The 16,792-nt window shown below is 31.1% G+C and overlaps 1 protein-coding gene across 1 annotated transcript; it reads right to left on the reverse strand.

The window, feature by feature from the left end:
• Positions 1 to 1,082: 1,082 nt before the first annotated feature.
• Positions 1,083 to 15,470, reverse strand: LOC124369263. Its single transcript, XM_046827162.1, has 7 exons — positions 15,362 to 15,470; positions 13,894 to 14,012; positions 13,017 to 13,153; positions 9,930 to 10,000; positions 6,381 to 6,464; positions 3,277 to 3,511; positions 1,083 to 1,228 (listed from the first exon to the last, which is right to left on the reverse strand). The coding sequence occupies exons 2-6, from the start codon at positions 14,002 to 14,004 to the stop codon at positions 3,279 to 3,281; spliced, it is 636 nt and encodes a 211-aa protein (XP_046683118.1). The 5' UTR covers positions 14,005 to 14,012; positions 15,362 to 15,470; the 3' UTR covers positions 1,083 to 1,228; positions 3,277 to 3,278.
• Positions 15,471 to 16,792: the final 1,322 nt, after the last annotated feature.

A 16,792-nucleotide genomic window follows, 5' to 3' on the forward strand; every position in this document is an offset into this window, starting at 1 on the left:
ACTGTGAGTAATTAGTGAGGGTATAAAATTAATACTCTTGGAAATATTTAAATTATTTTCATAACTCGTAAAGTTTCTTTATTAAATGGACTTAAGTGGAGCGGATGCTCTATTTTTGCATACATGAGTTATTATCAATAAACCGTACACCAAGGTCTGTATAACTGTAGTTGTTCAAAACGATGATTTCAAAGGAAACTTTTCAGCCTTTTTGAACAAATTGTATTCTAAGATTAATATAAATGTAAGGACTATAAGAACCTTACTTATTAAAATTAAATCTTATGAAAAGCATTACCTAAGTGCAATGTATTTGATTATATTTTACTTACTTTAATAAGTTGATTGAATAGGTTACGTCTTAATTATGAATATAGCAAAATTCACTGGTATCCTGTATATTCGACTGTAATATTTTATTCTGCCTGTTTACTTCAGAGTAAGTGCATTATAATGTAAGTCCATTAATGTAGTATTTGCTGGTAATTTATTTCCCTTATCTTATTTATTTTAGATACTATTATTTTACGATACGTGCGCGAAGTCAGTTTTCCCGGACACATAACGTGCTTATCTACAAATGATTCATGAACAGGAAGTTTTGCAAAAAATATTATTCATACATATGCATTTATATTTCCTATGCAAGCAGTACAGTATTATATTTCAAACAAAAGTAAAATAATAAAATGTATACTATAACTCTAAAAAAGTTATTTGAAAACATATAGATTATCATGTTATATAGTTATTATTTTAAATTATAGATTTTTTATTTTAATAAAGTTTATATTTATGCATGTGTTAACTAATTTATCTTAGCATTTTTATTTCATCGTAACAACACTTGTATATCTTATATAAGATATAGGTCAAGTGTTTAGGAACATTACAGCCTGTTGTCTGGATGAATAATTTTCTGAAGTATTAACTACGTTGAAATTTTAATTTATTTTAATTACAACAAACCATAAATGATTAAAATATCTCATATTTATGTTATTGTTGTTTAAGTTTTGACATTTTCGATTATTCCATATTTACATTTAAAAATATAAATGTAGGTTTTTATAAAAAGGAACTCAATAACAAATGTTTTATTTTATTTTTAAGTTAATTTAGGAGTATTCGTTATTTATTACTATATTTCGACGATTTGTTTCTCTCCCACACAACTTCGACTGCGCTGCTTCATTATAGCGTGTGAGAGTTTTTTCATCTTAACTATCTGAAAAAGTTTAAAGGTTAGTAGTATAAAATTTATTGAAAGTTTTCAATTAGCTTAGTATTAAAGTCTTTCATATGTATAAAGCAACAATAAGGAGAAATTACTAATAGAAAACATTATACTTAAACTTACATTTAAGACCTCTTATTTATATCTTATAATACTTACTCTAAGTTAATGAAAAGTAATCAAACATAATATAATAACTATAATGATGAACTGATTAATTGTTGCTTATTATTTGGAACACACAAGTACGTCTTGTTTCACTGTCAACTATGTGGCAGTACATCAGTAAATATGTATACCCCTTACGGTACAGCAAGAGATCATTATAACTACATTTCTTACATTCCACATTACGATGTTTGACTTCAGCTCTTCAAACTGTTCTAGACTTCTTTATTTTCATTGAATATTATTATTACGCATTATTCATGCTGGCCAAATCTATGTTAATTGTTCACATAAAATCTTAACATAGATTTTCTTATTTGAAACAATTGTTTTTAATTATCTTGTATTTTACATCCCCAATATAACGGTGGTGTTAATTTATCATGAAATGTCATTTAACACAACGTATTCTTAGATATATTTTCTAATAGCCAATAGATACTAATAACCAATGTTTAGGTTTATATGTCTATTGAAACTGGTCTTAACTAAAATTTACATACAACATACATATACACGCACGCACACACGCACACATTACACATACATAATATATACAAATATTATACAAATATTACACATGCGTATGTGTGAATGTGTATCTTGGTTGTATAATTGTTTTACTACTACTATTTACTTTAATTAATGACTTAAAAAGTTTTAAATACATCTCTGGATATGGTACAAGGTAAAGGTCTCATTGGAGTTATTGATGGAGTAAGATCTGAATAATTCCTGTCGCACCAAATCCAACATTCATTACTGATTCATTAAGAAGAGATGTATGTCATTCGATAACATTCCCCATTTTCATTATGAATCCAATTTCTCCCAGGCCAACGTTAAAATAATAATTGTTTATAAACCTCCAAAAATCAAAATTTCGACAACTTAAATCAAGCATTCAGGCATACTACTGAACATCAGTCTTCTCTATACTACAAATTTGAAGGGACTCGTGCAATAACAATTTAAGTTATTGTTGTTCATATATCTTATGAAATAGATTTTTCAAAACCTCTTCGTGTTTAGCTTTAACGAATTTGTAGGTATTGCACTAGCCTGCTAGCCTTATTGAAATTATATTAACTTGTCCTTCCGTTCTTGCAGCTAGTTAGTGAAATCAATGTAAGTTTGGAGAAGACCTATCCTGAAATCAATGGAAATTATTGCATAACCTATAATATTCGTTCTTTATTAAACTATGATTGTTTCATATACACGATCATCTTCTCAGATATGTCTAAATTATCTGGTTTTAAAAGCACTCATGTTCCAGTTTAACCTTCTGGTATTTACTAAACATGAGGTTTCCGGATATGCAAAGTTGATTCTCACAAATGATCTTGCTTTTCTGAACCAATAATTAAAATTTTGAAAAATAAAAAAACCCACAAAGACTGAAACCATTTGTTGCCATACGTGACTTGATACACTTATTTAATGACAACCTACAAGTGTTTTAGTGTTTTATAATCATGTCTGACTAGGGTTTATTACGAATTGTAATCACTGAATTTGTAATTATATAATATGAATACATAGTTCAACTACATCCGCCAATCACAAAATAATGTAAAGGAAAATACTTGGACAGTAAATACAACGAAGAATACCTTCCGAGGTAACCGCATGAGTCACGAGGTAATTTTCTCTAAAAACTAGCAAATGTAAACATACTGCGTTACCTGAATAAGTAATAATTAGTTTCAATTTGACTAAAATTTAAATATATACCATTGTAGCTATATGATGGTTCTTTTCCAATACAGCCTTAATGCGTTGTATTTTTTACCAATCATTAATAAACCACTAGTTTAAAATAACACCAATAAAATAAAGTTTTTACAAAATAAAAATATTTCATTTACCTTTAGAACAATATGGGGCTACGATATTTTGACACTGCGTTAGAGAATGGGTTTGGTGGTAACGTGCAAACTTGCTGTGTCACACACCGATTAGGCAACTTCATCGGTAGGACGTAGAATTCCGGGTAAGGTAGTCCACTGTCTATGACGATCTCCTCGATCTTCCGTAAGCAAGACAGGCCAATAGGACGGCAATCGTAGGAGGTCCCGAATATAGTGAGATCCAAATACGTCTCTGTACAATAAATTAAAAATAATATTGTAATACCTGTACAAAAGTTAATATTTAAAACGTATTATTAATATTATTATTGGACATCAGTTCTATGGAAAACCCCCGCATTTGAAAGGTAAAATTTCACTAACAACATGGCTAAATTGCGTACAACCTTTTGAAAATTTTTCAATAAACCAATACTGACCAGAAATTACAATATATAACGTGATGTTTTTGGATGTCTTGTATTTTTGAAATAGCTTTCATACATTTTATTTACCTAATACATTCAACTTTCTTGGTATGATCTAGAGAATTCCTGCTTATCGAATTCCATTCATGAGTAATGTACTTAGATAAAAGTCAAATGTGATACGACGAATAAAGAAATTTGTGTCATTTAAGAGCCTAAACAGTAAACACTTTCTAAGATGATTTCACATCTTTGGAGTAGCAGTTTCCAAAAAAGGAAGTTTTTTTGTTTATGATTAGTATTTTATTTAGACCATTGATGGAACACTCTTAAAGATGGTGTCTTATTGATCGCCAAAGATTATATTCGAAGCAGCGGTGGCACAAAACAGTAAGGGGTCAGGGACAAAATGTAACCAGTAATCTACTGGATTTGGAAGCAAGGGCCTAAAGAAATAACCCAACTTTAAGCGTTTTAAACGGGCAGAAAATACAACAGATTTCAAACATTTAACGAAACGTTTGGGTGCGCTGATCGATTGTGGGTCAGTAGGGATCATCCAGTAGCAAGGGATAAATCAGGTGCCATCGCTTTTTTCCTGGAAGATTGAGGTATAGAATATGTTATGTCAAAATAGAATTTAGGTTCGAGAAATTAGAGTATATTTGACAACTGCAGTGAGAGCGGAGGTAGAGAGAGCGGCAAGGAGACAAACGATGCCGCAGTTTTTCGACCACATCAACATAGAGCGCTGCAGGTTTACGCGGGAAGAATGGAGGTTGGTGGCAGAACGCAGAATGGGATTGAAAGGTTAAACAGCATATTTAAGTATGCTTTTTCCGACTTCCTCACATGCCTCAAACACCGGTTTCCAGCGCAACTACGGCGATTCTGGAGACAGATTCATCATCCGCTTGGATGACCAATCGACCAGGTGTGAGAAGAGACTCTGAAAGTGGCTGAGGGCGCAGCTCTTTTAGTTTACGAATTGTTGTCTCAAAGGCCCTATTGTTAATTTTTAATTTCAGTGAAGAGTTTAAACTACCAATCACTGACTCAACGTCTCTGTCCGAAAAAATAATAAATAATAGAGTGTTCTTTCACTTTACGAAACTTTGTGACAAAGATACGACTTAATAAAGAAAATAAAAGTGAAATCAAAAGTTTCTTTGTTACAAAGATCCATATTAAGAAAATGAGGACATAATTACAAATAGATTCGTAGAAACAACAACTATTTCATCTTTTCATCTCAATCATTCGATTAGGCTGTTTATACTACGGATATTTGTATCAACGGCCCAAATATAAATTAAAAATTGAGAAGTAGTATAAGGTTCTTGGAATAAAGACATGTTTTCAGAATAAGAGGAACGTATACATTTTTGTATACTGATTTAAACCATTATTGATGAATAATTTTGACAATTGTTGTTATATTACTGGTATTTTTTTATTATTGTATTTTACACTATTGCAATAGTGGTTAGTTTTTGCATTATTATTGTACTTCAACTTTTGTCGTAACAATTTTATAGTGACAGAGTTGCCGTAGAAAGAAAAAATAAATAAGCACTTAAAGCCTTCCTGTAATGAGAAATGTGGCAAAATTTCACGCAGAATGAATCGTTTATTGTGCGCAAGGAAGATATTATACAGATTTGTTTCCATTATTGTTCTACCTCGTTTTGTTAGATTGTTTTTTTGTGTGCAGCTTAGATCTGTAACAGATCAATCCATTTATTAAAGTTGCTAATGTTTCAGAATCATTTACATATTTATGTATTAGCAAAAGGTAGATTGGTTCAAAGGTAAATATGTAGTTTTGAAGCTTTTATTTCAAGTAATTTGTCTTTATTTCATGAAAAACATTCTTAATTAACTAGATTATTCAGAGATTGGACCAATATTGAAATATTAGATGTGAGGAATGCTTTTTCAGGCTGCTTAGATGTGAAGAAGCTCATAGAAGCTTTACCTCATTAGGCTGGATTTGTTCAAAGTCACATTTTGAAGTTTATATCCTCTTTTCCCAAGATTAACATTATGAAAAAGAGGTGTGGAGGAGCAAGCTTCGAAGAGCCTTACTATTTCCACAGTCTTTTTAAGTCGTCTTTCATACCATTATAGTTGATATTTGCAAGATATGTGAAGGAGTGAGGATGTGCTGAGAGAAGAATTGCCTTATTCATTGATTTCATAAGGCATTTTTCACCCTATTATTTTATGTGGAGGATTGTTATGTGGAGGAGCCATAGAGAAACTAATCAATAGAAGCCTCACTTCTTAACCTAGCTTTTTGGATTAACTTTTAAATGCTTGTAAATTGATTTTAAGCCTACGAATAGCACATTATTAAGGTAATTTTTGAAGATCAGAACTTACAATTTTCATCTCAATTTTTGAATTAATATGGTACTGTTGTACTATTTCAAAAAGTTCATGGTTCATAATATTATAATCGTAGTGCACGCTTGCTTTTATAACGGTAAAATTCTTGTTAACTTACACATTTTTTTTTTTATTTGATGATCAATCCTATGAATTACATTACAACAATTTTAAGAGTCATGATCTTCTGTACTTTTAAATTTACAGAATTGTTATTTTCAATATGTTTTTTTTAATATTTTAATATCCCATAACATTTACCCTATATTATGAAATTACCAATTATGGTAATTTCCAACTCACCTCCAAATTCCGGGCAATTATATAAGAGATATGTATCACAGCCTGCATATCCGAACACGTATTGTGTGAAAGTAGAATAAGGATCTGAAACAAGAAAACAGTTTATTGTACTTTGTCTTCACAACTGATAATCATATGAAACTTAAGTAACATGCAAATTATATTTGTATATTAAACAATATTTTTAATGTCTTTTTACATACAGTTATTGTTATAAAAAAATTGGTAATCTTATTGGAATAGGTTAAAATTTATATTCCGAAATAGGGGAATAGTTATTTAGACAAAATTTTAGAGGTAACCCGTTTTTTTAAATAAACATTTATGATGAGGAATACTGTTCAGATCCTCCATTTTACATCTACACTACAACTACAACTGAAATTTAATAACAAAAATACTTTAACGGTTTTGAGATGAAAATAATAAAGTTTCGTTCAAAGGTAAAGATGTTTGTAAAATTTTATAATATGGAAATACGAGGCAAACAATTATATTAAACACAGACGATGACGATAAAATCTTACATTGTGATGTAAATATTTAAGAGGTTTAAAAATCTTCATCCCTTGTACAGTTTTTATCAATGAATTGATCTCTATTCTTTGATTTTTAGATCACAACAAATGGAAGCAAAAATCGTTAAAAAGTGGGTTACAAAATAGTTTTTACCCTCAATTAGAAATTATTGTCATTGCTAAAATATGATATAATATTACATTATTTATAAAACATATAAATTACATGGTAATACATTTTATTAAACTCTTTTTATCATAATTTGATTTTAAATGTTTACGAAAAGTACATGAATATTGTTTAATTCTTCCACGCTCACAAGGAACTGTTTTATAGGAAATATTTCTAATACAGTCTCTATAATTCTTTTTTTGTTCTCTTAGAACAATAAGCTTATAAATTGCACTAAGTCCTGTAAGAACCTTTGCCCTGCTTCCGGAGTGACAGGATATTCAGGATGGGTAAGGTTAGGGAATAGGGGCCGCCTCCTATCGAGATCCTTGAGGAAGAATTAGGGCACTACATCTCAAAGTCACTGTATCGTTTCCCCGGAAGAAAGGGAGGCCAGCTCTGAACCAGCCTCTCCAGTCAAAGTAGGTAGGGGGTGGCACACCCTTGTTGAGGTTGACAAGAACCTCTGAGGATAGGGAACAAAACCCACCAACTCCAACAGTCATCTCCCACAGTAGACTAGATCTATCAAATTTCCCATGAACCCCAGAATCTCGACATTTGCGGTTAATGATGTGCCGCTCCTGGACACCCATAAGGCTGCCCAGATTGAAGTGACACATCAGATTTTGCTGTGCCCAGTGGTGACTATAATATACTTAGTTATTATCTTTGCTATAATGTTAATTGTGAAATAATAAAATATTTTTAATTTCTTCACAACGGATATATTCTTTCTCCTCTAAATGTACTTTTTACATTTTCTTTTACAATTTCTATAATATGCATTCTTATTATTTTTACATGGCATTTTATGATTCCAACAATCAAACAATTATTTTCTATATTTATGATTAAAATCCATACAATAATAGTATAGTCTTTATGTCTTATTTATGTCTTTATAAAATTCTTTCAAATCTTTCAACGCTTTATATTTTGAAAATTTCTTTTGAGCCTCCATTTATATGTGGGAAAAAGTTTTAATCGAGAATTTGAAAATTAACAAAATTAGGCAAAACGAACAGAATTTTAGGTTAAATACCACTATATTCTTCTTTTCATTATTACAATTTTACAAATAGAAAAAAGAGATTTTTTCAAGTTATTAAGCAATATTTATATAAATTCTTTAACATATTTAATTTTCAAAGCTCCTAATGTTATTTAAATCTTCTAACATATCAGTTTTTACATAGTTTTTATAGCCATATGGTAATGTTTCAGTCCTATTTTCCTAGACAACTCGTTTTCATATTTGGAACATTACGCTAATTTGTTCATTATCGCAGTGTAAAGTTCGTGTTTATAGCTTTATATAACATTAATTTAGCTAAACTCTGTAGTATTTCCGAACAAGCATCTCTTTAGATTTTCTGTTGACATCGCTTTATCTACAAAGCTTCTATTAATCCCTTTGTATTTAACTAGATTTTTATCAAGATTTTTATACGACTACATCTTCGATCACAAACGACAAGATTCTTCTAATATCTTACCATTCAGCTCTTCTTTCGATTTATCGATAACATTCTTATTTTTTGTACTAACGTATTCGTGATTTTTCGTATAATCACTCCTTTTAAACTCGACCAAATTTTCTTTAACAATTTTTTAAGGTTCCTTCGTCATCTCCAGAAGATAGCCGTCTGTATCCATATAACCAAGATTCGTATCTGAATTATATTTTTTCGATTTATCGTAATAAAACTCGTACATATGCAATTCGTAAAGGTCAAGAACAGAAAATATATGTAAATTGGTTTGCTAAATTTAGCTTTTACTCGTACATGTGGCTCGCAATGCGGTTTAGCGAAAGTTGTGAAGCTTTTGAAGTTTGTTTTCTTCGATTGTTTTATTGAAAATTCTTCATTGCCTAGTTTGATATCACATCTATTTCAAACACTTTCCATACTCTTTCCAAAGACAAAAGTTTTCATCAGCTTAAAAGTCTTTTTCGAAGTCGCTTACCGCTTTGGTCCTTATATTTGTGTTCTATGTATTATATCATGTACGGTTTTTGGTCAAAAGCAATTACAACTTTTCAAATTTCTCGAATGAACGACATACTCCGTTTTCTATAGTAAAGTTATGCACAACTTGTTTTTATAATGTTCTGAGCAAGAGATAAGTTTCTATGTCTTTCATACAAATTTTCAGAATGTTCTAGATAAGCTTCTAAAAAATATGAAAAATCTTCATCTCCCGAAAGTTTCAAAACTGTGTCTTTCCACTGTAATTTCGTAAAGTTTTTGGATCCATACACTTTATTTCGTCGTACGGCAATTTTAACGTTAAAGTACAACCGTAGAAATTATTTGCATCTACTTAAAGAAGATAATTTTCAGGTATTGTATCGTCAAAATCGTTTAACTATTTTTTATTTGCTTTAATATATCTTTTGGCATGTTGTAATCGTTTATCAACCGCTAATCGCTAATTAATTGTAGCTCAATTTTTTCATTGCATCCCAAGCATAACTAGAGGGTGTTAGATAAATTAATGAGGTGGATCGAGTTTTTAGTGCAAGTTCTGTTTGTATTAATCGTATTTCGTAATAATACATGTGTTGGTTAAAGAATTTAATTTGTATTTGAAAACTAAGTTTCATTTCTTTTAATAAGTCTATTGTAAAATTTATGTTGGTTTGCTAAAGTTGCAGCGGTAAATTAATAAAGTAAAAGTAATTAGAAACGTTAAAAATACTTTTTAGATATTTAATGCTTTAAATTATCTTACAATTCAGCTCATTACTTGATTTTCCTTATTGAATGTAACAAGTTTTACAGAGGTTTTAATACTCATGTGTCATTTATATTGTCTAAATTAATTCTAAATAAACACATTTAATATTCTTACTTGCTCTTCGATATGTTCCTGTAGTAATATCAGTAGCAATTGTAGTTACAACCTCGTTGGAGCCATCGCAACTGCAAAATAGTAATTGATTAAGCAACGAAACATGATAGTTTAGCTAGAAAAAATGTTTAGAGTTATTAAATATTTTTTTCTTATTGGGTAATATTCAATCCAGATTATATTAGTAAATATTTATGTAAAATATTAGATGAAAATCAAATAAGTTATATTATGTTAAACCTTTTAATTCAGATGTAAATTGCCCAAAAATATTCGGTTACCATGTTAAACCTTGTACCGTTTACCACATAGCGCCTCTTTTGCACCAAACCTAACAAATATACACTGGTACAAATTCACCTATATGTGTTGAACATTGAGAAATTGCAGGGTTAACATAGGAATGTACTGAATAAATAATTTTTATGTAAGGCCGCTTAACTGGTACTACATTCTACTACATATTGCATTTATTTTGTTAAGCACGCACACACCACTGTGTTTATACGACAAATGCAGGTTAAGGGTTACTAATATTAGATTAACATTTTTATCTGATGATATGAATCTTATTTCAATTTCCTCTACGCGTAAAAGTAATCAAATAATACAATATGAGAGAATACGTATAATGAAAGGTGAAAAAACAAAGTATCTACAAACAGTACATTTGTGCTTTGTTACTCTCAGTTACTATATCTATATGTCAAAAGTGAAATTTAATTACACTTGATTTTATTGATTAGTTAAAATATTAGATATATACGTAATTCCTACACCACCTACTATAGTCAAATATCTCAGTAAAATTGGAGTTGTTCGAACTGTTACTGTCAATCAGTGTGGTTGCAGCCTCAACTGTCAAAAACTCTGTCGGAACTGCATTAATTCCTTCGTATCTTAAAAATCTACCTGTTTACACCTATATGTGCTCTAAGTTGTTTAAAATTCACAGTGTATACTCAACATTATAGTAAAATATAATTTAAAGCTGTACATGTTAGCTAAACTTTTTTATTTTTGTGTTGTATAAACAATAAGACGCTTTTTTCAGTAAAATGTTCTTTTCAGCATCAAAATAAAATAATATACTTTTAAAGATCATCTTCAGATCTTATTGTTATATCCCAGAGACAGCCCGATATAGAAACCTAACCCCTAAAAGACCTTATTTCGGTGTTCTCTTTCCACAATTTATTTCTATCAGCTGCATGATATCAAATCTACGTATCTCAGTGTGTAAATGTAAACAACTTCTCTATATATTTGTGCATCATCACTATTACGGATGCGGATCCAATACCAAGAGTTCCTAATACCAGAGAGCTTCCAAAGGCCGGGAACTGACAGAGGTTTGGAGCTTCCAGTTCGAAGATGGAAGGACCAAAGACCACAATCTTCAAGAGGCCGTGCGATTAAGATTAGAATCTGTCAGAGTCGGCTAAGTATCGGCGGAATGTGATAGAGGGTGAGTGATCTTATAAACCATGAGGTCTCAGAAAGGAAGAGTTGGCAGAATTTTGTAAAGGCCAAGAAACGCCCTAAGACCTCGATCTGCCAGAAGTTGAAAATTGTCTAAAAGTGGGAGTTGATAAGGACCTGGAGGGTTGAGAGCTTCCTGTGAATGGGAGCCTCCGCAGACCAGGAACTCTTAGAGAGCTGTAAGTGCCTTTATGACTTGAAATCTGCAATCGACCTTAAATTTCAAAATGCCAAGTGCAGCCGGAAATCTGGAGCTCCAAGAGGTCGGAAGATACAGCATGCCGGCAGTTCCTACAGTTCGGAATTAAGCTATAGGATGGCAGTTGCCAAATTCCGGGAGATCCTAATATCGGAACTCAAGTTTTGAATACGCCCAAATCCTGGTACTTGCCGCATGGAAGATCTGTGAGTTCGAGAAGTTAAAAAGAGGGACACGATAGAGGCCACAAACTGTCGGAAGACGAGACCTTAGAGTTTCTACAGAGTTAGATCAATGTATATTTTTGTGGTATTTAAGGAACTAGGAAAGTTATTCACATAAATTTAAATGTACCAGTCTTATGGACTTAAATCCGTTTAGTTGTAACCTCAAACAGCAAATGAACAAAATCAGCAGTCTATTTAAAAAAACACTAAACGCAGTACTTTTGAAATTCCTTTTTTTATCCACCAAGGAACTGAGCACAAACATCCTCCAAAGAATGCATGAACAAACGTACACAAACGATAGCAAAATTGATTTCTTATGTGCCCAGGAAACGTGCACAAACGAAGTACTGACGATGTATGTAGTTTTATTAAAGTATTCATTTATAAGAATATTTTAAAGTTACATTGCCAACTTTACAGACATGTGGTTCTTCATATTGTATCCGTATAGCTATAGTGCCCGTATTCTTCCAGAGACCGTGTCCCATTCATAAAACTAATACCAATATCCTCTACTGTTGTAGAAAGGAAGCAGTCGTTGCCTGGATACTATAGAATCATTATCGACTGTGATTTTTTCTTGGTTTACCAGGGAACATGAGCGTCCCCTTGTCTAAGTATACCATACTCTTGTTCGGTCAATTTCTTTCAATATACGTATTATTTTAAGAGGTTTATAGAGTATCATTCTGAACACATGGGTAGACACCGCAGAATAAGTATAGTACATCATAAACATCATCAGTTGGACAAGTAACCAAACAAATAGACTACAAACTCTGTTTAAAATTATATTACAAGTCATATTGTACCAATAGGCTAGGACACACAGAATTCAGAAACACTGTAATACATGGCGAGTCAAAGCCATGAATAACATCTCCAAAATAAGCACTTAATTATAATAATACTAATTTTTATGAACAGAACTAAACAACACAGGTTATAACACAGCTCGTGAGTTCTGGATACAAAGTGTTTTTACTGGTTGGTGCGAGCAGACACGTTGTTTAGTTCATAATAATAAGTTTATAAAAATCGTTTTACCCCAACAAACCCTTCATCGTCTAAAACAAACTTTTTAAAAAGTTATGATCTGGAGTAAAGATATTTTTAGAAATGTTTTACTGAAAAAAGCTAAATACTTGAAAGTATCAAAATTTTTACAAGACTTACTAAACTCGAGAGGAATAGATAATGAAAGTGCTGGGATCATCTGGCAACGGGAACAGGGTTACACAGACATTATCAATTAGTTCCCACTCCGGTAACTTCTCCACTAATGTGAGGAAGACAGGTTGGTTACAGAAAATCTGCAAACAGAAAAAAACAAAAACATTTGAAAGTAATTGACACGATGGTGCTACAGTTCAAAAACAGAAAATAATAGTTCTCTCATAATTTAAAATATAGTATTTTATCTACCTACAACAATGATAGAAGCCAAAAATCAACCATTCCAACAAAATAAAAAGTTGCAGAGGAGTAAATAAATATTAGCAGTGGAGATATATAAATAATGGATGTATGCTTCACAAGAAGAAATCTTATGGTTGGTATAGAAGCTTTCAGTAGCATGAAAATATCTTCTTTAGTTCTTCTAGAGCTTTTTTACAATCAACGAGATTAAATATAACATGTGTAAATAAAGTACCCAGATATAACTTTTATTTGAGAGACCCAATCAATTCTTTATTTTGGATTTTGTTGTCTCACTGCCATGCAAACTAATTTAATCATCTGAATTGTTTTAACAATGACTTAAGCAAGTTTTTGTGGAGAGTAAAGGGCATATTATTTTTGCAACCTTAGAGTATATGTGCAGTTTCAGACCTTTTGAATATTATAATTATAATGTCGTTTGCCAGTGGGAGAACTGGTGTGAATTGTACTGACGAGTTTTAATGTACTTAATTTGAATTGTTTTACATAATGCCATGCTTAACAATAGTATACCCCATAAAATATATAATATAATAATCGTAACTTAAAGGTAAATTCCATTAATAATCTTAGTTAATACTACCTTTCAGCTTCAAGAGAAGATACTTACTTCATTGAGAGATATGTCTATGGTTTTGACAGATTTACACTGTTGTTTACTATTTTTTTGCCGTGCAGCTACTGCAAGTCCAATCAACAGCAACAATGCAAAACGGATCATAACTGCCCCTGTACATAATTGGAACACACAATTAGGGGTACATTATGTTCCAAAGTTTATTCATAATGGGGGAGAGTTTAGGTATGGAGAAACTATAGTACCATACATATCAATGCAAGCGTAGGTTGTGGCACGATTATGCAAGCTGTAACTTGGGAAGGGATAATCGTTTGTATTCAACTATCGATCAGTCGTTACTACTCATCTTTACTTCTCATCTATCTTCGTGAATCTTTTACCTTCACGGATAAATTAGCACGTAATTACACTACGACACAGAACATGAGTAAAATATAATAATAAAATAAGCAGAAATCAAGCAGAATAATCGAACGCCGGAGAACAAAACGGATATAAACAACCGGAACGAATCATGTGTCGCCTCATACTAAGCATATGTTTACATGACAATGTGGCAACGCCACCGCCAGGTGAGGAGGAAAGTGGGGAGCAGTAACTGTCCATACGGCCATGCTTGCAATGATGTGTCCCGTATTACAGCTAAAATTATTTCTTGCTTAACTCCTTGCTAAAATTGATTTTTTTTGTAAATAATATTTTAAAAACCCGCAGTCAGTTTTATTTACAATCATTAAATCGTTTCGTAAAGAAAAATATTAGAACGTTCGTGTTCCAGGTTAATTATGAAAATTTTGAAATTATATTTCTAATATATGATTAACACTCTTTAACGTATTTATGCTAATAAAAATCCTACTGTCAACTTCTAGCTACAAAATTAAAAAAATACACACAAACACTGATTACTTTCTATTTTTCACCCATTTACTACTATCTTTTGATATCCACTAAAAATAGCACAGAGGACGATGCAGTTCTTTCTTAGTAGAAATGTCTGTATTCATTTAACGAAAAACTATATTGCACATATGATACAAATTGGTTCTATTTTCTTGGACTATAAACATATTCGATCCGTTATTGGAACTATCTATCAATTATATAAGTATCGGTAATGGCGTCTGACCTTAAGAGTCTGCTTATAGATTTTAATCACATTGTTGGAGTGGCTCTTGATATTACGTATTCATATTGTATAGCATGGGTTGAAGGTGTTCGATCATGATACAGTAAATGATACAAGTAACGGTGGTGGCATTCTGTACAGCAGTGGCAACCATTGGAATTATTAAATTATTTATTTCAATAAATATTATGATAGAAAAGGTACCACTTTATGTGGTACAAAAGGAAATTTTAACCTGGTTTGTCTGCCTCATACTTAACTATCCTCCCAGATTTTAAAATTATTTATTAAGTCTTTACTTTGAATGTGTATCATTTAACTTGCAAATGTGGTAGTGGTTTTTATTTTAAGATAAGAGGTGTCACTCACCTTACTCACTCACCTTCCTCTCTTGTATCTACTGGACACCTGCAAATTAAATTTCTTCAAGTGTATTTTCTTACCTATTTTTCTTCATAAGTTAGAACAAAACGAACATTCACTTTATCTAACAAAGCACACTGTTATCTGTTATCAAGTTTGCATAGTTCATTGCCAATATTTATGTTGCTGTAAGATAAGGTGGACAAAACAATGGAAACTTATCAGAGAACTAACAACAGACTGCTGCAAACTAACAGTGGATGAATGGACACTGAAAAAGGTACCTGTAGCTAAAAATGAGGTACCGGTATGTTAGTTAAAGTTATTTATTTTTGGACATGCTCAACTATTGAATGCAATTAAATAATTTATATCGCTGGCGACAACTAAGCTGTAATATTCCATCAGAGTGTATCAGAACTCTTGAGGACCATAATATGAACTATTAAAAAGGTTTATTTTAAAACTGTAATCTTAATATAATAATTAAAGCATTGTAACTCATACTCTTTTTAATTACCTGAAAATCTCTTATCGTAATATTTAAAACGTTCATGAAAATTTAAATTGATCATAAATTTTAGAACCTTTAAAAATAGTCAACCTGGAATCTTTAAACCCTAGTGCATTTTGAATATTTGAATTTCCATGTAATAGGCAATACCATATTATTATTCTTTGTTTACAACTTGTTAATGACGGTGGAAAATTGAAAGGATAACAGGGTTTTGGACATTTGCTTTCGTTGTATGTTACAAAATTGTATAACACTACTATGATCTTGAAATTATGAAAGACAAATAATTCTTTTTCATACCAGTATTGACTTCTTCTGCTTTTATATCACCATTACAGGGAGACCATTGTTTACTATGTTTGTATTTGTTATAATTTTATTTGCTGTTATTGATTTTTCTACGTCCTTATTGACTGTTAATATTTAATTATCGTTAAACTGATGTTATATTTATTTATGTTATCGCGTCATGTAAACATTTATTATTGTGATATATTATTATTTTTGTATTCAATATTTAAATATATACTCAGGTCCTACTTCTTCATTATTGGCTTTGTTGTTTTATGCATATTTATGAAGGTTTATAACTAAAAATGTTACTATATAATTTGTAATAATAAATACATTAACTATTACCAACTTTTTTTAGCTGTTCGAAATATTCTTAGGATATTTTATAACAAATGAAACAGTGTTTTGAGTTTTAAATTACGTGTAAATGAATTATACAACTTATGTCCAAATAAAACGGTGGTTTTTGAGTTAAAGAAAGGTGGAATCGATAAAAAAGTGACTTTCCTTGTAAATATTAGCAGGAATTTAGTAATTAAATTATATATTCATAAAGACAGTTATTAGTGCGTTGGAATTTAGAAAACATGCTAGTGCGGTATTACCGTCGATCGGGAAAAAGTACC

The sequence above is a fragment of the Homalodisca vitripennis genome, chromosome X (assembly GCF_021130785.1).
Source record: "Homalodisca vitripennis isolate AUS2020 chromosome X, UT_GWSS_2.1, whole genome shotgun sequence".
Lineage (NCBI taxonomy): Eukaryota > Metazoa > Arthropoda > Insecta > Hemiptera > Cicadellidae > Homalodisca > Homalodisca vitripennis.